This window comes from Drosophila ananassae, chromosome 2R, assembly GCF_017639315.1.
Source record: "Drosophila ananassae strain 14024-0371.13 chromosome 2R, ASM1763931v2, whole genome shotgun sequence".
Taxonomy (NCBI): Eukaryota; Metazoa; Arthropoda; class Insecta; order Diptera; family Drosophilidae; genus Drosophila; species Drosophila ananassae.
The window spans coordinates 6,198,590-6,219,992 of NC_057928.1; the positions used below are offsets into that span (position 1 = coordinate 6,198,590).

The 21,403-nt window shown below is 40.7% G+C and overlaps 3 protein-coding genes across 4 annotated transcripts in view; 2 read left to right on the forward strand and 1 right to left on the reverse strand.

Moving 5' to 3' along the window:
- Positions 1-75: 75 nt before the first annotated feature.
- LOC6493794 (galactose mutarotase) lies at positions 76-1,630 on the reverse strand. The gene has a single exon (XM_001958411.4). The coding sequence runs from the start codon at positions 1,286-1,288 to the stop codon at positions 194-196; it is 1,095 nt and encodes a 364-aa protein (XP_001958447.1). The 5' UTR covers positions 1,289-1,630; the 3' UTR covers positions 76-193.
- A 62-nt stretch (positions 1,631-1,692) lies between these two features.
- LOC6506156 (transmembrane emp24 domain-containing protein B) lies at positions 1,693-3,477 on the forward strand. 2 transcript variants are annotated; one of them, XM_044714938.1, is made up of 6 exons: positions 1,693-1,823; positions 1,883-2,119; positions 2,444-2,521; positions 2,592-2,855; positions 2,925-3,092; positions 3,149-3,477. In XM_044714938.1, the coding sequence occupies exons 2-6, from the start codon at positions 1,973-1,975 to the stop codon at positions 3,203-3,205; spliced, it is 714 nt and encodes a 237-aa protein (XP_044570873.1). In that variant the 5' UTR covers positions 1,693-1,823; positions 1,883-1,972; the 3' UTR covers positions 3,206-3,477. The 2 variants fall into 2 exon arrangements, with proteins under 2 accessions (XP_044570873.1, XP_014764644.1); XM_014909158.3 differs by having other exon boundaries at positions 1,695-1,827.
- Positions 3,478-4,559: 1,082 nt separating this feature from the next.
- The window catches only part of LOC6506158 (DNA-binding protein D-ETS-3), a 31,214-nt gene continuing 14,370 nt past the window's right edge, over positions 4,560-21,403 (forward strand). The window contains 4 exon segments of the mRNA XM_044714939.1: positions 4,560-5,430; positions 8,179-8,472; positions 8,972-9,387; positions 12,818-13,000. Coding sequence (XP_044570874.1) covers positions 8,240-8,472; positions 8,972-9,387; positions 12,818-13,000 — 832 coding nt within the window. The 5' untranslated portion in view covers positions 4,560-5,430; positions 8,179-8,239.

The following is a 21,403-nucleotide window of genomic DNA, read 5'->3' on the forward strand; positions in this document are numbered from 1 at the left end:
CACCAACCGCTTTTATACAACCCACTTTCGATGTGTTCGCCATATAGATAACCCAATTTTTATGGACACGACGTGTGATTTGTTCTAATCGAACTTTTTGCATAATCTGCGTGTTTTCCGTTTATTGGTTATTATCTTTAGTCGGATACATGACACTCTTTCGTATATATGGGTAAGCTAGGGAGTTTAGAATTCAGTTGAAGACGCCGAACTTGTAGATGACTTCATGGTTGTAGCGCTCGCCCGGTCGCAAAATGGTTGTGGGGAAGTTACTGTGGTTCACAGAGTCCGGAAACTTCTGAGTTTCCAGGCAGAAGGCTCCGTGTTTTCCGTAGGAGGCTCCGTCCTTTCCAGCAATTGGCGTTTCTCCGTTCTCCACGTCGGGCATAAAGTTTGAGGTATAGAACTGTACCCCAGGCTGATTGCTCACCACCTCCAGCCAGCGGCCACTGGGTGGATGCGAGGCCCTGGCCACCATGGCCAACGGTTGAGGCGGACTAAAAGTCACGCAGAAGTTGTCATCATATCCTCGCGCGGGCTGCAGAGCCTTGAGACGTTCCCCCAGATTGCCCGCTACACGGAGATCGTAGTTGGTGCTATCCACGGGTGTTATCTTTCCAGTGGGTATGGAGTCCTGATCAGTTTCAGTGATGCCATATGCGTTTATTTCGATAGCGTGCTCATAAAGACCATTGGCTCCAGTTTTGTGCCCCGCCAGGTTGAAATACGAATGATTGGTCAGATTCACGGGCGTGATTTTGTCGGTTTCTGCAGTCATCAGGACATGAAGACAGTTATCCTCGCTCAGGGTGAAACTGGCCGTGGCTGTCACCTTCCCGGGATAGCCCTCATGTCCGTCTGGATTGGTGTGTGATAGGGTGACGCCATCTGGTCGCACAGCCACCACTTCCCAGTGGGCCTTATCGAAACCCACAAAGCCGCCATGAAGTTGGAACTTGTTGTTCCTGTTCTTGGACACCTCTATCCACTTCCCGTCCAGCTGAAATCTTCCGTTTGCAATTCGATTGCACACACGTCCAATAGTGGCTCCGAAATAGGGATTCTTATCGCTCTGATACCCGGCCAGATCATCAAATCCCAGAGTCACGTCATCTACTTTTCCGCTGGAGTCCGGTGTCTTAATGCTGGTTATAGTAGCTCCACGGGTAATCAGCTGGACAGACATTCCAAAGCCATTGGTCAGGGTGAATCGCTTGATGTCCTCTGAGGCCTTGGTGAACGGGTTCACCGCTCCGGTGGCGAAAACATCCTCTTTGACGTTGACCATGCTCGATATTGGTGCAGCTGTGGAATGAAGCGAATGGCAACTGCACTGGCGTTTTTATCTGACCTACTCGGCGTAGAGGTTAATCAGCACTTGATGTCGCATATGTATGTGTTTGTAGCCACACGTTTAATTATCGCGAAAAAGCCGCAAACAAAAACACAAGCATATGTAAATTGTGTTATCACAAGGCGGCCGAGAAGGAGAGTGTTTTGATAAGAGAAAAGATTAGCACAGGAACACTCTCAAAGGTAAGTGGATGTTTAATCTGGAACACAGATTGAATAAATTTAATCTCGTGTTTGTTTACATTTTATTACTTTTAATTGCGGCTTCAGTGCCGTAGTTTCTTCAATTCATAGGGGTTTAAATCTTTAGAAAAAGTGTTGCAAAGGGTTCGACAGGAGTGCTGGAAAATGCATGATGTCAAAATACCGAAAAATACCGGGCTCATTCGCCGCCTATAACAAATAACAAACGTTTTGAGCCGGGTTGGCAGCGCAACAGGTTGATTGTTTATTTTATTTCGGATTATTTGGCTGGTAAATATTTATTCATTTTGCAAATAGAAATCTAACCGGCTTAATTCGCTAACAGCTGACAGAAAAGGCATTTGAAAACGCTGCTTGACGCCCTTGAAGACACCCCATCCCATCCTCAACAGCTCCGACGACAAAAATCCCAAACATGCAATTGACGTGGCAGAGAGAGCAGATAAATCTACTATTCCCGATCGCACTGATTTGTTGTTGTCTGCTAATCGACGTAGCCACGGCGCAAGAAGCTCAACAGCCATGGTATGAAAATCTGCCTGCGGTCGCCATGGACTACAAGGTGGGTGCTCCACTGCTTCCTCTCGAGGATCGTAGTTATTGGATGTTTCGAAGGGTTTAATCCTTTGGCTGTGAACATATTGGCCAAATGGTTGTAGAGCATTGAAGAAAGCGATTCTGACCCCGTTTACTATAAATATGTTTGGTCCGCCTCTCTTTCTATTTGTATGCAATTGAAATGAAGGCAGCTCAAATTTCAAAATCTGCAATTGAATCTCACGCGCCCTTTATGGGGAATCATCCAATATCTCAGCTGAATGCTTGTACAATTTGAGATGTCAGGGTATAAAGCGATAAAATATAATTAAATCCTTCTCCTTTTCAGGTTCACATTGATGCCGGCAAAGAGGACTGCTACCACCAGTATGTGCAAGCCGGTGCCACCTTCTACGTGTCTTTTAGTGTAAGTTGAACCGGTTAGGATTAACAGGAATTTTCCAAGTTTACTGAACCAATCACTTTCAATACTCCAGGTGGTGCGAGGCGGTGATGGCATGGCAGGTTTCGCGGTCCGCAACCCTGCCGGTGAGGTTGTGAAGCCCTACCAGTGGCAGGCTACTGCAGATTACACCGACCAGGTATCTCCTGGCGGTTACTATTCCGTGTGCATCGACAACCAGTTCTCCCGTTTCGCCGGAAAGCTTGTTAATATCTACATCACGGTGGTTAAATATGACGCTTGGGATAAATACGCGAAGGAGATTGAGCAGCTGCAACTGAACATGCAAAATTTCACTGTAAGCCAAACTGGATGCGAAACCACACCCAAAAACAATCACTACATAACATTTACTCCAATTTTGTAGGCCACCATTGGGACTGTGGAGCGCAACATAAACGATATGATGGGCTACCAGGCGCATAGCCGGCATCGTGAGTCCCGCGATTATGCTTTGCTCTTGGACAACAACTCCTACATCCAGGCCTTTTCGATTAGCCAAATCGTGGTCATATTGATCACATGCTCTATACAGGTAGGCTTTAGCTTTTCAAAACATAATATTTTCTAATTTAATGTCTTTTATTTAAGGTTTTCTTTGTGCGCAAACTATTTGAAGTTAAGTCGAACTCGAAGAGTCGCATTTAAGCCTGCCAAGTTACTTTTCAAAGACTTCAAACTTCCCTTCTATACCATCCACATTTCCAAGACATTCATTCTACTGGCTGAAAAATGTTTTACGTTTTTGTAATTAGTTTTATTACTGGCTAAACAGAACAATTGCGAATAAGCGAGCTGATTTTCATCGTATATTAGACACTACTTATGTCATGCGAGTTATAGATAACAAAACTTTTGTGATAAGTGTACATTTGTGTGTTTTGTTCAATTAAAAGATTGAATTATTTTGTATAAATAAATTTTATTTATGGTTTTTGTCTTGGTAGGGCTGATGCTCTTCGGGGGTGTCTCTACTAAGGAGTGGAAGTTCTAAGAGCTTTTGAAAGCTTTTACGTGTAGTTCCCTTTTTAAACGGATTTTAAAATTGTGATTTCAGAAATTCATGGTTCATTAATATTTTAAAACATATTTATTCATTACATTTATGGCTTGGTAACTGGTAATGAATTTAAAAAACTTATGTACTTTTATTTTTAATTATATATTTTGTAAGTATTATGGAGCATATTTAATATCTTTAATTTAAGCTCATTAGTTTATTCTTGAATTTGAATATTCCCCGACCTTCAGCATCCCCACCCTTCATCATGTTGGCGAATTAATCACCTTCAGCTTATCGCAAATTATCCTGCTCCATCCAGGACCTTAAATCATGTCGCCAGGCTCACCGCTTATCTAAAACTCATTTAATACAAGTGCAATACATGTGTGCGAGCAGCTGGCATGTTAATTATATCCTTTTTGGCAGGCACATCTCGAAATCTGGGGGCGCCTTTTGTGGCCACTTATGCTCGAAATTAAAATGTTATTATGCTAGCTTATCTGCGGGCCTTAAAGCGCCCGCAAAACTAGGGTCCTAATGGCCTCACACACACACTGAGATACGCACACCAGCGCACGCTCTTTAACTGTTTTAAACGCCATTGTTAAAATATTGCTCATACGCACTTCCGCCCAAAATGGGGTCTTCTCTCTTCGGCAGCACTAATGATGCCCGCTTGCTGCCCAAGAACCTGGAGAAGCGCCGCAGCGCCAAAGGACCAGGCGTAGCATCAGGAATAGCATCTGCAGTAGAATATTTTGGGGGCGGAGCCAAGCTCGCAGCAGCAGCGGTAGCAGCAGAAGCTCAATATATAGAAGAGGTAGCAGTCGCAGCAGCAGCAGCCGATGACAGCGGCAGATAAAGGGCCAGAGTGGGGTATGGGGCTGGGGGTGCGGAGAGCGCGCCTGCGCAGTGGCCACCGCAGGAACGGACGACGGGGTGACATCCTGGCAGCTATCCCCCCAGCCATCCACCGATTGTGGGAGGAGTGTGTCGCCATCTTTGAGCGCGCTGAACTGGTGCCTGGACGGGATGATCTGGTCGCCACATTAACTTGGAGTGCGCGCTACCAAGTGCAACACGTCGCGGACGACATAATATCGGTACTTTGCGGTCTAGATTCGTCGGTCACACGTCGCCAATATCCCGTATCCCATATCCCTAGACCAGGAAGAGCCAACCTTTCTTGGCCAGGACAAAAAGGAAAACAAACGCAGCAAAAAAGAGTGAAGTAAACGAGGAGCAGAGGCCAAAGAGGAGGCCCAGAGGAAAACTTGGACACATACGTGCACGCCTAGCTTGTTGCTGGCTGTGGGCGTGGCAGAAAAACAAGGCTGAAAACAAACATACACCCATACAATAGTAACAATTCACATGTGTCCTGCCAGTGTGTCGCGGAAATTTTTGTGCGGAAATTATAGAAATTTCGCTTTTTGATTTCATTTTCGTTCCGCTTTCGTTGGCCTCCCACCCGACACTCCTGCAGTCCTCGAGCGCCTCCTTTTCTGTCCCGTTATTGTGCACCTGAGGAAATGCCCAAGGAGCCCACCTTGGCTGCCGTCGGTGTCCAGTTGGACTCGTCCTTGCACTGACAAATTTCCTTGCATATCCGTTCGAGAACTGAACGACGACTTGCGAAACCGTTATTTGCGTGGCGCGTCGCTGTCGCGTTCACTTGTCGCATATCCGTCGCCATTTTGACAATAATTTCATTTCCGGTGTGCAATTTGTACGCACTTGAGTTGAGTGATTAACTGCATTGAGCGAAGGCAATAGTGTAGTGTTTTCAATTCCAAGTTCTCCAGCGGAAGTTCGAAGCGGAGTAGTATTTTCGGATAAGCTCACTTTCCAAAACAAGCACAATCCTGAGGTGAGTTTCAAATGGTACTTTCAGCGACGGAATTTTGTATTTTGATATTTTTATAGATATAGTGTCTATATACCCTTGAATTCAATAGATACCCTTGCGAGGGTATTTTAATTTTGGTCAAAAGTGTGCAACACAGTAAAGGAGACATTTCCGACTTGTTTAGGTACAAATATTCTTGATCAAGATCACTTCCTGTCTGTCTGTTTGTACGCTCACTTGTCTCTCAGTTTTAATGCTATCGACTTTAAAATTTGCACCCAAATCCTATGGCTGCCATATAACTCATTGATCGGAAATACCATAACTTTGGTTTCTAGGGTTTCCATTTTGGACCAACTGATCCGATACACAAAATTTGATAAGGATCGGTTGGCTACTTCCTACAGCTGCCATATACCTGAACGATCGACCGGAATGACAAATCTTTGGTGTTATGAATATCGAATGTTGAAATTTTCAACGGATTTGGTCTAAAAATGGGTTCTGCAAAATATCATGATAAGAAATCCATATAATAATGAAATTATCATAATTATCGGACATTCGATATAATATATGTATACCGCTCCAATTTCTATCTTTTAGGCTCCTCCCGAAATAAGCTTTCCTTTCTTGTTTTTATTAAAACATTTTTTTTTTCAAATAATATTATAACAAATAAATTTTAGTTTAGGAGTGCAGGATTTTCATAACATGTCTTGTATCTCAGAGGACAGCTGCGACCCTAAAAAGATCGACCCTTAGTCAATATAAGAATCTCAGTGTATAGGTGAATCGGGGTCGGGTCACTATATCCTATAGTTGCCATATACCTGAAGGATCCGAAATGTATCGATAACTTTTAAGATTCTACAGATAACAACTTGGCACATTGTATGATACGAAATTTATCTTATACTACAATGTTCATAAGGTTCGCGAATATTTGCAAGTTTCAATATACCTTTTTGGGTAGAATATTTTTTTTATAAAATAATTTTTGTATTATTTTGCAAATAATAATCTAAAATTGGAAATAAATAAGTAAACTAATTTTATTTATATAAATTTATAATAAATTAGAATGTATCTTTTCGAATTCCTTCATATTATTTTGTAAGAATTTCTTGCATTCCTAAAATTCCCAAATGTAAAGTTCAAGGGGCTACCAATGTAGTAATTTTTAAGGAGTTTAATTTATTAATTTAAATTTCAAAATTACCTCCATTTCTGTCTGGCTGATGGCAATTATCCAACCCCAAATGGGTATATTAAAAGCAAGGGTCCCACCCCTTTAAACTATGAAAAAGCTGTTTTCTGCTAATCGAATTAGCAGACTCAAACGGAAATATACATAAACTAGCAAGCAGAGCAGCCACCAGAGCTAGTCCGGCAATTAAACAGCTCACTAGTTCCATCGAAGAGCGGAGAGTGAAAGCATTCAAATATAAAAAATATAAGCCCAAATCACATTAAAATCTTACAAACCATTAAAGAGCAGCCAAACGTGTGGCCTTTTAATTAAAAGATCTCTTGTCCAACAAGGGGATTACGCCACTTTGCCATTAACAGCTGCTAACTGGCAACTGTCGAAGACCCACAACTCGGTATTCACTACGCTCGACAAAAATCAGCACGTGCTTGAGAGCAGGACGAGCATTCAGCCCATCTGCAGACCGACATCCTGGCATCCCGCTCGTATTTCCGGTGTGCGCGCGTTCCCTCAGCGATTGTGATAACTTTACAGCTACGAAAGTAGAAAAAAAATAGAAAATAAAGAAAATGTCTGCCTGCTAATGTTTGTTGGTAAAATTTGCTTACATGCAAAAACGGGTCCCTGGGCCCAAGTACAAATAATAAATAATAAATGAGGCGTGTGCAGGCCGTTTATAATGTCTGACAAGGCGCAAGTTGATGATGCTCTCAAGATGCGACCGTTTCGATAACGAAATCTATTCCCCCTCAAATATTAAAGTGGTCCTGACTCGGTTTCGGTTTCAGTTTGTATCTCGGCTCTGTCGGTTAGTCTTTAAGCCAAAGGGAGACAGGACAAGTCGCACGTTGTGTGGCATAAATTTCGTTGGCATAAATCAAAATCCGGTAACTTCCGACGAGGGCAGAGTGCAAAAATTTGCATGCCCTGTGTGCTAACTGCCAACTGGCAACTGCAAGCCGCCCGAAAGGGCCAAACTGCCGGGAAACAATGGTCCGCCCTCCCAGTTCTGGACATTAGAAATCCACGCTCAAATGGCCGCCACCCACGCACGGCTCAGCGCTCATACGCAACGTTGGCCCAGTCCTGAGAGCTCGAAAGCGGGACTGTACACACAATAAATAACAAGCCAGATAATTATGCACGTTGTGTTTATATCTAAGGGAGCTCCGCAGCCCCACAAGCAGCCACTATTAATTATGCTGGAAAAATGGCATGGATTTAAGATTGGGTGGAGGTTAGGGGAACTCGTTTAACGTGTCGGGGCTCTGGCAATTAGAGCGATTGTTTGGCCCGAGAGCCACTCTGAAATTGCAGTCTTTAATTGTGGGAACAGGCGTTATGATTTATGGATATATGGATTTGTAATTGGCCATGAGGTGAGTGATGGTAACTTGAAAGTTGTGCCTTAAATTACTTGTAAGAGAAAGCCACCTAAAAATATTTGTTCTATACGTCCTATCTATAAGAATTCTAATTCATAAAATCATGTAAAATTATTCAAATTTTTGACAAAGATTCTATTAACAATTATTTGTCTTACTCTTCTCCTACAGAGTCAAGTGGAATCCCTTGTTTAGCCAACAGCCAGCCATCGAGGCTCCCCAGGCGTGCGCCATGTACGAGAATTCCTGTTCGTATCAGACGGCGCTGGACCTGAAGCGAGTCTCTCCGCCCTCCCTTGCCCAGGTGAAGACGGAGGACTGCCTGACCCTCGGGCAGTGTTCGCCGGACTGGACCTCCTACCGCTTCCATCAGTCCACTTTTGAGCAGCTTAAGCAGAGCGTAGAGAAGGCAAAGGCAGCATTGCAGGATCGCAGCAGCTTTTTCGGAGCCGGTAGCGCATTCAGGTGAGATTTGATAGTGTTCGTTAATTTTTTCATGTAATTTAATTAATTAATTAATTTTTAATTTAATTAATTTTTACCAATTTTTACAAATTTTGAGAGTGTATAAAGATTAAATAAAACTTAAACAATTAAACTAACTAACTTGAATAATAATCTAATTAAACTGAAGCGAAAAATTTCTAAATCATACTAACAGCGATAGTTTTTCTAAATTATCAAGTACAAAGTCGTACTTTCTCAACTTAGACTTATGAGTTTAATAATTTCTGTTTGAAACTTGATTATATAGTAAAAAAAGAGATTAATTATTATTTACTTTATTATATACTTTTATTATTTTCTATGTATCAGATGTAGACTCAAATTATGAATAAAAATGTTCCCAACCATTTTTAATGATATTATCAAAAATCCGAAATATTATTTCGTTTACAAATAATTATTTGTTATAATTATTATTATAATTATAATTTAACCTGTATCTAACATGCACTTCCAGCGACATTTACTCCAGCCAGCGTTTAACGGATAGCCTGGACACCCTGCCCGTTCAGTCTGGTAATGGAACCGGTAACTGTCTCGGCCTCCCACACAATCCCAATGTCGGAGTGGGTGTCGGTGTCGGCGTAGGCGTGGCTGGGGTCCTTAACTACAATACGGTTAGTAGCAGTACGGCCGGAGTCCTGGGCAGCAGCAGCGGCGTGGGCAGTGGGAGCGGTAGCAGCTTACAGCGGCACCGGTTGGACACGCTGCAACCGCCAGCCGGGTGTTCACCCGCCGGCACCCAGCACGGTGTCATCACGTCCAGTGCCGGACAAGTTTCGTCCGGAACTTTGGATGCGGTTAGTGCGGCTCCAGCTCTGCCATCGCTAACGGCGTCCAGTTCGTCGCACGTGGAGCACAAAGTCAGGACAGGTGAGCCCAACAAAATGGTTTTATATGAAAATTACTAAGGCTAGTATATTCCGAAAAAGGCATTAAAAGAAGGCTAGTTTTCGGTTTCTATTTCTGGACACTTTGGGACTGAGTGAATTGGGTTTTGGTTTTACCACGTTTAAAAAGAAATACCTTATACTTAAATTCATGTACATAATAGGAGTGATCTCCATGAATACTCCATTACACATTAAATTTTTTATTTTTTAATGTTATTTTCTAGAAAATGCAATATGTAGTTAGAAGGCATATATTTCTTCAACGTTTTACTTCAAAAATGAAATAAATAAATATTTTATAGTGCATCAACCCACTGACCTTCTCGCAATTGTCCAGCACAAAAATGTCAACGAAATGGCGGAAAAACAAATCCTGCGCTTCCGGCCAAGGCAAAACGAATTCAAAAGCGGGAAAAAAAGGCACCCGAAAATGTTGTGCCACAAAAGTGGCAAATTTCTCGTATTTATTTAAACACATCCAAACAGCATATGTTGGCCAACGGCCACCCCCAGCTACCAGCTAGCAGCTTTTTGGTGAGCCGAGTAGGGCGAACCACCAAATATGTCCGAACCCGTAACATTTAATGGCCAAAACAACGGCCAAAAACCGCGACCAACCATGTACATAATTCTGCTTGTTAGGCTAACAACAATAAAAACGGGAAAAAATTGTGCAAAAAATTTAAATTGAATTATCCATATAAACGTCGAGGTCTCTTGGGGTCCGTTTCTATTGCTGGGTTATTTTTCTGAATTTTTTTTTTGTGGTTACATATTTATCAATTTAAGCCGGGCTAGCGGATGTGGCTTATAATGTGGCCGTAGCCGGTTTCTGTTGACTGTTTTCGGTCCTTCGGTCCTTGCCAGCTTTTGATAGAAACATCAAAAACAGAACAATTTCATCGCGTGCCTGGCGAGAGTTTGTTATGCCGCCTCCACGCCAGTCAAGTTGTCCATGTCCATTTATTTCTATAAGAAAACTTCTTTTCTTCCAACTATCCTTTTTTTGGCAAATTTATGTCCTGCTTCTGTTTCGGTTTCAATTAGACAAGGTCTGACATGGCCTGACTTGTCTGTGTTTCGTCCAATAGCCGCCAAGCTCATTGAAAAAGTTGGAAGAAATTTAATAATAAAATTTCTCGAGTTGGCAAAAACTTATATTGCTTTAATCGCAGATTTAAGACCCTTTTCCCAGCCATAAAATAGAGCCCAAGAGTCGAGTCCCTGAGGAATCGTTAGACACAAAATGGCCGCCCAGCTCGTCTTTTCTCATCTCATTTGGACGCGCTCAAGCAAATATGAAATGAATCCTTTTCAGCCTGCGCCCCCAAGCTCCCGTCTGTCTCTTTCTTCTATGGCTGCTGTCAAGCTGTAGCTGGGTTTTTGCCGCTTTGCTTTGGCATGAAAAGATTTTGTCATGCGTAACTCATTATTTTTTGCTCAAAAGACGTTTGGCTCACAGAAGCGCATAAAAAATAATTACACTTTCCCAAGCCAAGTCAAGTTAAAGAAATGTATATGTCTGTACTATACTGCACAAAGTTATATAAATTGTACATCCAATTATTGAAGTATTCATAACCAAAGAAATTTTCCTAGATACATACATATATTTATTTAAAAAAAAAATGGAAACGGTATCACTAAGTTGTTAAACTAAATTAAAAACTATATATTATTTATTCTAATACTAAAATGCAGAGCGGCTTTTGAACAGAATGTTGGATTTTACTTAGAAGTCGTATCCATCTTTGGTGTCTGCCCAAAGTCAAAAGATAGCATTCCCTAAATAAATAATGTAAAGTAAAGATATAACCAGTCTTCTTAAACTCTGTAAAAAAGCATAATATACCAGGATCGTAAAACGTATATAAATTATCAAACATAGTTACCTTGTATTAAAATTTTTCTTATTACATTTTTAAAACTCTTAAGACTGCGCTTATTATACCCTTGCAGAGGGTATTATAATTTTGGTCAAAAGTGTGCAACGCAGTGAAGGAGACATCTCCGACCCTATAAAGTATATATATTCTTGATCAGGATCACCTCCTGAGTCGATATGAGCATGTCCGTCTGTCCGTCTGTCCGTCTGTCCGTCGGTCCGTCTGTCCGTCTGTCCGTCTGTCTGTTTCTACGCAAACTAGTCTCTCAGTTTTAAAGCTATCGAGTTGAAACTTTGCACACACCCTTCTTTCCTTTGCAGGCAGTATATAAGTCGGAACGGCCGGGATCGGTCGACTATATCCTATAGCTGCCATATAACTGATTGATCGGAAATGCCATAACTTTGGTGTTTTTTAAGTTGGAGGGTTGAGACTTTCCACACATGTTATATTTGACCAAAATATCTTGTGTACAAAATTTCATAAGGATCGGCCGACTATATCCTATAGCTGTCATAGAACGATCGAAATTGGCATAACTTTGTTAAGTTAGAAAGATGGGATTTGGTACAGATTCAATTTTGGGAAAAAAAATCTGATTTGTCGAATTTCATAAGGATCGGCCTACTATATCCTATAGCTGTCATATAACTGATTGATCGGAAATGCTATAACTTCGTTGTTTTTCAAGTTAGAAGCATGGGAGTTTCAATGGATTCCTCTTTTGGCAAAATAATTCGATATGCCAAATTTCATAAGGATCGGCCGACTATATACGATCCGCTATATATCTAATAATATAAGATGCGTGGCGCCACCTAGCGGACTGCGACTCAACTGCAAGGGTATATCAACTTCGGCTCCGCCCGAAGTTAGCTTTCCTTTCTTGTTTTCTACTAAGAACCTTCTGAATCGATGTAACTAACGTTTCCCATGACAGAAGGACGATTTGGTATTGATTATGAAAACTGACACATATGATAGAGAGGTCGGTTCCCATCATATTCATGTTCAGGGCCATTATTATCCCGACTCGTATCATATCCGGCCTGACATTTCAATTGAAAGCGTAGCAAATTCCTCTCGGATTTTTCCCGGATCGCTGGCTTATTGTTGTTTACATCAAACAAAGATTTACGGCAATTAAACATCTCCATCGCTGGTCTGTGAAGTGACAACCCTCGCGATTATGGCCTTTGCGGTTCACAGGATCTGTCAGGCGAGAGGACGGCGGCAGGGGTGAGAGGGCGTCTGCCGAGCGACGTTGCGTGACGGCATCGAGGAGTGGGGTGCCAAGACACGAAGAGAGCCAGAAAACCATAATTCGGGCAATAAATAAACCAGTCAGCTAGTTGTGATGACAATTATCTATGCCGAGATTTATGTGCCGGGTCCCTGTTTGTTTTTACTTTTTTTTTGCTCGGGTCCTTTCCTTGGCAAAAGGCGAAGCGTGCCATGCTGAGTGTGCAAATTTTCGCTGCCTGGCAATTAAAATATCCTTTTGTTCGCTCCATCGTCTTGCAGATAAATCCTCGCTGGACTGCGCCACCACATCATCGCACGCCGCCGTTCCCTCGGCCTCGTCCTCGAGTGACCAGCAGCAGGGCAGGATCAGCGGCAGCAAGAGCAATAGCAACTCCACAGGAGCTGGCGGAGCAACAGCATCTGGAGGTGGCGGAGGAACAGGAGCCGGTAACTCTTCACTCTGTAAGTTTCATCTTATGTGTCATATTATTATGAGCGAAATGTCCTTTGAGCTTTTGACAGCTTTCAGTTAGGACTGCAACCTGATGAAGAGCAAAATAAATGCTCTTGTTCGCACTGAAGGTGGCGCTAGTGTGCGTCTCGGGGTGGCATGTCCTTGCCGAGGATTTTATGTCCAAGGGGGTGGTGCACGGTGCACCACAGAGCTTCTGAATTTTGACAGGAAGGTTGAAGACTTACATCTTGCATAAAATATCAAAATTTTTATTAATGGATTTACCCAATATATTATTAATGAGGTTCCGCGTATAAAAATAAACACGAATATAGTAGAAGTTTTTAGATTTCCCGAAAATTTATTCCCGAAACAAATTCAATTTACCTTACCTTTAAACACATTTTGTTTTCAGCTTAGATGGCAATCGAATATAAAAACTAAAAGAAAAAACAATATATGTATTTGGCCGTATTTTTAACTTTTAAAGGCACCCTCTTTTTTAAAATCGTTTTTCAAAACATTAAAAAAAACCAATAGTTTAAAAAAAAAATTGGAAAAGGAGCCAGAAGGGCTAAGTACGAAAGGCGAGTAAACGAGTAACTTTAATAATGACAAAAAATATAAAATGCACTGCAAAACTTGTATCAGCTCAGCCTTTTCAGCTCAGATGGTGCCAGTAAAAAGAAAACAAAAAGATTATTATGATAGAACTAGGGACCCCATAATAAAAACAAAAAAGGAAAAAGTTTTTATTTTAATAAATTAGGGAAAAAAGGAGGACCAGGCTAGACGGGTCAAGAACAAGAGATGAAGGCACTTTAAAAATAAGAATCCAAAATCTTAATAAAATAAAAATAAGAATTGATTGGCCTTTTCAGCTCAGATGCCGCCTGCCGGTTATGAAATAATCGAGTGTGTAATTAAAATGAGACAAAATTAAAAAAATAAAAAGCGGTAAAAAAATAAAACATAGTATTGAACAAGACCAAAACCTGATGGGTCTGTACATCTTGGGTACTGCCAGTCGAATGCGGAAGTTCTAATCGTTTTCTTCAAATTTTTACGGTTTTCAAAGCCTTCTCGGATAAAAAAAGAAGAAAATACTTGTTGTGTAGACTTATTGATTTATTTATTTCAAAACAATCCACTTTTAAACTTGCATAAAATCTAAATAATTTTTAAAATTGGGTCTGACATTTGTTTAGACTTTTAAGCAATTCCAGAGGGTATTCTAACATTGGTCAAAAGTGTGCATTGCAGTTTCTTTAATTTAATTAATCCTAAAAAGAAATAACTGAATTTAAATCTATTGGTTTGACTGCAGCTTGTACTAAAGATTTAAATTAGCTTTTATAATTAATGGAACTCTTGCTAAATTTGCTAATTTTGAGACAATCTTAATCTTCGAGGGTACCAAAGGAATTTATTTGCCAAATATGTATCTCTATCTGGAGTTATCATATCCACCGGATCGCGCTATTTCATTTTCACTATCCAATGAATATTTATTTCTCAAATTAATTAAACCATTTATATCATCATTTCCCACGTTGAATCTAAATCTCACTACTTATAAGAGTATCCTTAACATCTCAATTGCTCACTTGAGCTAAGTCCTTAAGCCTGACTAATGCGCGTAATCTGGAATACCAGCCTTTGAACCATTGAGGCCCTCTGGGAATGGCAATTGGCAGCTCATCGGCAGTGGGAAAGTTGGCCAACAATTGTGAGGACTGCTTGTGTTGATTATCCTTGCCTACCGTAAACATACAAAACGCAACAGTCACAACATTCCCTCGCTCCGCAAGCGAGAATCTGTGGACTGCCCGTTGATAATTTGACTCTTAAGTGCTCTTCAGAGCTAATCCTATTAAAGCGTGTTAGTCACACGCTCGCACAAACACACTTCACAGCAACTCGAAGAGCGTGCCACAAAGGACAACCCCCGAGTTCATCCAGACATCCTGTCTACCAGCCCGCTGTCTACCAGCGCTCAGGGATGGGCTTCCTGCGAGCAACAATGAGGCTAATCGACAGATCATAAAATGATCAAAATGTTATGTGAAGCGCATTAGGGCGCACGCTCCGTTGACAGCGTGGTAGATGCTCCGTAGCAGATATATATTGGGTCGGGAGGGATTCGATTCCAGGGGAGGAGTCATCTGCGAGCCAGTGCGTGTGTGGGATTCCCTTCATCACAGACAATTGAGTGGTTAGGTGTGCGTAATGGGAAGGGGTGCAGAACGGGAGCATGACATCGTGCAACTCATCGAGTGGCAATTGGTAGAATTTATTGGTTTATTGTTTTGATTAGATAGATATACACTTATTTACTTGATGTTTGGACTGTTTGTTTTAGCAGCTAAAGGTTAATTGGATACTTAGGGTTAGAATAGGTTATAAAAGTATAGATGTGATGTGTTTTTAATTATTTTCTAGATATAAAAATCAGTTCCGAGGACTTGCTTTACGTTTCTAGATCTATTTTCAAAGTAGAAGATCAATTTTTTAACTATAAAAAGTTCATAATGAAACATATTTGAATCAAAATGTTTAAGTATTTTTGAAGGTAACGTGAATAGGTATTTAGTTATTATGTATATCCCACTTAATAATATTTCTACACAAATTTATGGGAAACTAGTATATTTCAATAATAATGAGGGCCATTCCTGACAAATCTTTCTACATTCTTAAAATGATTAAAAAATGTTCATAAGGAAATTCACAAGGAGTAAAACTATAACCTTAGCATCAATAAATCCAATTATTAATTCCAAATTTTATTAAAAATTTGAATTATTTTTTAGATTGACGTCCTAAATTTTTACTACCGCTACCCGGTAATTTCATATTGTTCACCAGTTGGCTGCCACCCATGGTCCTTTCAATTCTAATTATATTTTAACTGGCACAATCTCATATGTGCGATGTCTGTCATCTGTCGCTTTGCTGTTTGTTTGTTTGTTTGCCGGTGGCTTACCCAAAGCGCTCTACTCTAATCGGAGTGGTCGCTTAATCTGTCAGCAGGATGGCCTCCATTCACACCCACCAGTCCGCCCAGCCGCCCCTCATCAACGCGCCCGGCGGGTGGTTGCCACCCCCTCGACCCGCCCACAAGCAAGCGCCACATTGCGACCTTTAGCCCCGCTGCCTCCTCCCATGTCCTGCCGGAATGTGTTCCTGTCTCTCTTTTCAGCACCGTATGCTTGCTCACTTGAAATTTAATTTCTGATTTCATTTGCGCACAGTTTATTTTTTATTTTCGTTCGCCTGCCCTGCGCTCTGCCGTAATTGTTTCAGGCTGTGAAAATAAATTGAAAATGTTGGCTGCTGGGCCAACTGGCGCCAAAGGACGACGAAGTCCTTTTTGACAGCTTCGCGGGCTGACGCTTGCGCTTAAATTTATTCACTCGCATTTATGATGTTGCAAAAAAAGGCAGAAGTCAAAAGGCAGAAATCCGAAGAATATATATGCGCATATTTGGTGGGAAGAAAAGTTGAGCTCGGCATGGAGATCCTTCTGGTTCCCAGGCTTCCATTGTCCGTTCATGTGTGCGCCTATTGATGTCCAAATATTTTTATTCATGGCCCTTTTCGCGGTTCACTTAACTGTCGATTCAAGTCATTACCCAACCCCCTGGGACTTCAGAAATTTCAGCACGAGCCGCTCATAAATCAAGTCATTGTTGGTCCAACCAGAACTCCCCCCGGTTCAGAGAGACGACGGCAACAAGCTGGAAAATGTTTCGCTAATTTAGTTTTTGTGTGCATCGATCGAGGGCCGCAGATAGGCAAACAAATTTGCCCGGGCGATCCGAAAAACTTTACACAAAATAATTAAAAAATTGTCATCGGCCCAGTCGTAATAGAAAACTGTCAACGAGTCCAACAGGTTGGCATCCGCCTTCGAAGTTCGCCGCTTTTTGTGATTTATGCCGCTGGAAATGACCCGCTTCCGACATGAAATATCAGAAAAGGAAAATACATATATATATATTGAGAGGTAGAGAGAAAATGGGCAAAAAACCGACCCAAAACGGAGGACGGAATGGTGCACTTGAGAGTTTTAGAAGCGGGTCCTACAACTACTGCGGCGGAAGCGCAGCGCGCCCGGAGCCGGAGGTGGCTGTGTCGAAGCGTCTCCGGTTTCTCCGGCCAGTGCACTGCAATTTAGTTGTCAATTGAATTTACGAGCTCGCTGAATTTATGGCCACCGAACGAGGTCCCTCGACCACCCGGGCTGTCGCCGGCCTCTATTTCTGCTTTTATCTCAAGTGACACAACTCACGTGAGACCGCGAAGCACCGAGTCCGTGAGAGACAAATCCAGAACCCTTGACCCGCCAAAAAGTCAATCCGCGCTATCAATTGACAGCGAGGGTCGCTGGGAGTCAAGCCGCAGTAATTTATAGCAGTCAGGGCACGTGAACCGAGGACTCCCCTCCGACCCCTTTCAGATGTTAATTGTTTGTTTGCTGTTTGTTGTCATTGGCTCTTAAGTGGCGCGGGACGAGGGGTGCCGAAGGGCATAAAACACCCCTCGGCTGTGCCGTGTGAATATGTTAGCTTTCAGTTTAGAGAAATCAAAAAATAAAGATATATGGTGGAAATAAAAAATATCCTTTGAGATCGACAGTGGGATACCCGGTACTTTTGTAGAATATGAAACATTTTTAGTTTCTTAGCAAGTCGAGGTTAGTCAACCAAAATAATACAATTTAAAACAAAAGGGGTTTCCGTCTTTAATAAAATATAGTGAAAACAAAATATAAAATTTGTTGTATACTTCTTATGATTTATAGAATTTATATTGAGAGAAATTTGTAGTTTATAATACTATTTAGCATATAATTTATCCTCACTTTTTAAAAACATAAAGGAAAAATTCCTAACGAAAATATATATATTTGGTTCTGAACAAATATACCCTCTAGTCCTACAAAAACTACACCTTTAATAAACGAGCCTGCCACACTCTCCTGCAATTATCTGAGAAAGTCAAACGCTGGTAATCGGAGTCATGCACCCTGCACCCGTGGCACCCTTTACCGCCACCCCCTTTCTACCTTGTCCTACCACCCTCCCCCCGCCACTACCTTGTCAATCGCGCAATTATTGCTGGTATTGTTTAGATAGACAGCCACGAGGACACTTTCAATATGTCCTTGTGAGAATTTTTCTTCCCGCTCGTTTGTTATTCGTGCCCGTAATTTGTTTTTATTACAATTTTCACTTTTATTTGTCGCTCTACCATTTTTTGTGGTTGTGCTTCTGTTTGATTTGGCGTGTTCCCTATGTTTCCTAGTTGACATTGTTTTTATATTGTGGGAAATACTTCCCGAAAGCCATTTAGATTTGGGGAATTCGATAAGCGGTGTCTAATTGGTGTGAATAAAGGGAAGGTGGTATTAGTTGCTGCCTTTATTCTTTTTTGGTATATTCATTGGGTTATTATAATGCCGAATGTTGATTTTTAACTTTAAAATTTTATATGAATTAGATTTTAGGCTGGGTGGCCTAAAAAAATGTAATACAAATATTAAATACACAAGAATAATTAAATTATTTTCATTCTATAATACTAAATAGTACTGGAGGTACTCTTTTAAAGCATTATTACATAAAAAATAAAGCGGAATTATTTTATAAATATATTTATTGTATAAGGTTGAATATTTCTTTAAATATGATGTGATTATGATATGAACATATTATAAGCTATAAAATCGATCCATAACTGTATATAAACCAATATATATAAATTCATATATTTTATAAACATAGTTTATTTATTATTCTTTTCGAAATGAACTCTCATTCCATCTTAAACTTAGCTTGGTCCACACTTAACCCTCTCATTGCTTCTCAATAAAATCTTTTAGAGCTGCCCATTTTGGTCTGATTTATGGGCCAACGTTGCCGCCCATTTGATTAACAAATATTGAACCAGCCCAGCTAGGGTAAATAAAAAAAATTGTATGCATTGTATTTTTATTATTTTTATGCCGATTATAACAATACGCATTTTGGCAATAACAAAGTGCACAGCGACAGTCACAATCCGCCGCGGGCAAAATGAGCAATTCCGAAGAAAAAACCAAATTAGAGGGAGGCATTAAAGACCCGCAAGGAGTCAATGGAAAAAGGAGCGGGGGCATCTTTTCGCCTGTCATGCCTCGCAGGACTCCTGGCCACGTGCCGCGTCAAAGTCTCCATCGCGTGTTACATCATTCATACGTCATTAATGGCCACGTGTCTGACTTTCAGTTGTTATTGTAGGCAGGGCCATTTCACTGTTCGGTGTTCAGACCCTGGGTATTGGGTATTGGGTGTTGCACATGGCCAAGGAGCATAAATATTAGCAGCCCACTCCCTCTTGCCAACCCGCTGTCTCCCTCTATCTGCCCCTGTATCTGCGAGCTTGAGAAAACAAATCGCGGCGCTGATTGCGTTTCTTATTAACTGCTGTGGGTGGTTGGCCGAAACAATATGGTCCCTGTCTTTGTGAACTACACTGTGAAAAAGTTGTTTTTTATTTTTTTAAACGATTTATTCTAGGATTATTATTGCCCGGATGATTGATTTCCATTTAAAAATCGTTGTTCTTTACTCCTGAAGCTTCTAACTCGCCAAAAGCCCTAAATTGTATAACTTCCTCCTGAAAATTGAATCCATATGAACTGTGTAATATGATTGTTTAACATGATTGCTTGCTTGATTTTATGATTTTTTTTTTAATTTTTAATGGTTTTAAGGAGTGATTGCGAAAAAATCATAGTCTTAATTTGGACCTATATACTTTCTTCCCTTAAGCTTTGTCTGAAATGAGCCAAAAAGTCCTACAAATATTGTTTTGAGTGTCCTTGGTGTTGTCATGTTTGTCTTGACGCTCCGTTGAATACTTTTGGGCTGCACACTCACAAAACAAATGGACAGGACCCCGGGCTCTGATGCATTGATGGTCCCAATGGGGCGCAGAGATTTAATGGTTGGAATCAGGCAGGCCTGATGTGGGAAGTAGGCCACTGTTCCGTGGCTTAAAGTTAACTCAAAACACTTGACTTGTAGGCGTGGCGAAGGAAATGCGATGGCGTCGGCAAATTGCGGAAATGGCAAAACAAAAGGAATTAATTTAAAGTTTTTCGCCCAAAAGCGTGAAAATGAAATTACATAATGAATGCAATTAAAATGTTAAGCCAGGCTTAGACATACAAGCACACTATGGCTGGCCCACAGAGAGAAAAGTGTATACAAAAAGCTTTTCCTTTTCCCTTGCTTTTGGCAGAGCAAACATTTCGAGCCAAGTGAAACTTGGTTTTCCTCTGGCAGAGAACAGCAAATTGCTATTTAGCCATTTTAGATGCCATTAGCAGAGGCCCCATCCCACTCCCCAACCACTCACACTCACACTCACACTCATACGCAGAAGCTAAGAGCTTATAGTGGTAACTAGGTGTGGAGGTGGCGGAGGAAGGATGGGGATCCTTTTCCTTCCAGCTAGGTTTATTAAATAACTGCGTGTCAAAGCAACTCAGCAACGCACAGTCACCGACACACACAACTGCGTCCACAAACTAGCACACCCACACAGACGCACTTTGCCTTGACTTGTTCAACTTTTCGCTGCGAGTGTGTGAGTGCTTTGGGCATGAGTGTGCGTGGGTGAAAAGCGAAATTTGTTTTTAACAAAAATAAAATTCAGGAGCTGCGAGGAGTGGCAAAAAAGGTCAAACAGTCGAAGGTCTGTTCTATTCAAAAAGAGAAAATAATTGTTTATTTTCGCTTTTAATTTTTGGTTTTCTATACGCATTTGAAATAAAAGATAATAATCGTGGATAATTATTTTGGATTTCTGTTGTTTCTTTCCATGAAAATATATTCAAATGATCCAAACCTGCCAATTGTCTGTTTCGGACACATTTCAGTCGAAAACCATTTTAAAATTTAAAAAAAAAAAACAATTTTTCCATTATCATTAACAATGATACCAATTTGGTTCCTGAAGTTTAGATTCAATCTTAAAATCAATTCCATTTTATATTTTAAAGGACTAATTCTACGAAATGTGTGAATCTATTTTTATATCTTTTTAACTAGTCAAATAAATATAATTATAATTAAAAACGTTTAATAATTTATTTTTATTTAGTTTTCATGTTTATTTGGAAGAGGGAATAAGTATTCACATAATATGATTGACAACCAAAATAATTAATATTTAAAAAACATGGAACTTATTTACTTTTTAATGAGTTCATGTAGGAATTTATTTTGTTCAATTTTTCATTTACTTCTTTTTTAGAGTATTTAATCAGCATAAAGTTGAGAACACGTTAATGAAAGTAAAAAATAGCCTTTGTGTGGGTGAGGAACTACAATTTGTTCGTTGACGCCTATGAATTAGCC

Coding starts and splice junctions, on each gene's coding strand:
- LOC6493794 (XM_001958411.4), bottom strand. CDS start 1,288: ATGGTCAACGTCAAAGAGGATGTTTTCGCCACCGGAGCGGTGAACCCG.
- LOC6506156 (XM_044714938.1), top strand. CDS start 1,973: ATGCAATTGACGTGGCAGAGAGAGCAGATAAATCTACTATTCCCGATC. Junction 2,120..2,443: donor CGGTCGCCATGGACTACAAG/GTGGGTGCTCCA, acceptor TCTCCTTTTCAG/GTTCACATTGATGCCGGCAA. Junction 3,093..3,148: donor TGATCACATGCTCTATACAG/GTAGGCTTTAGC, acceptor CTTTTATTTAAG/GTTTTCTTTGTGCGCAAACT.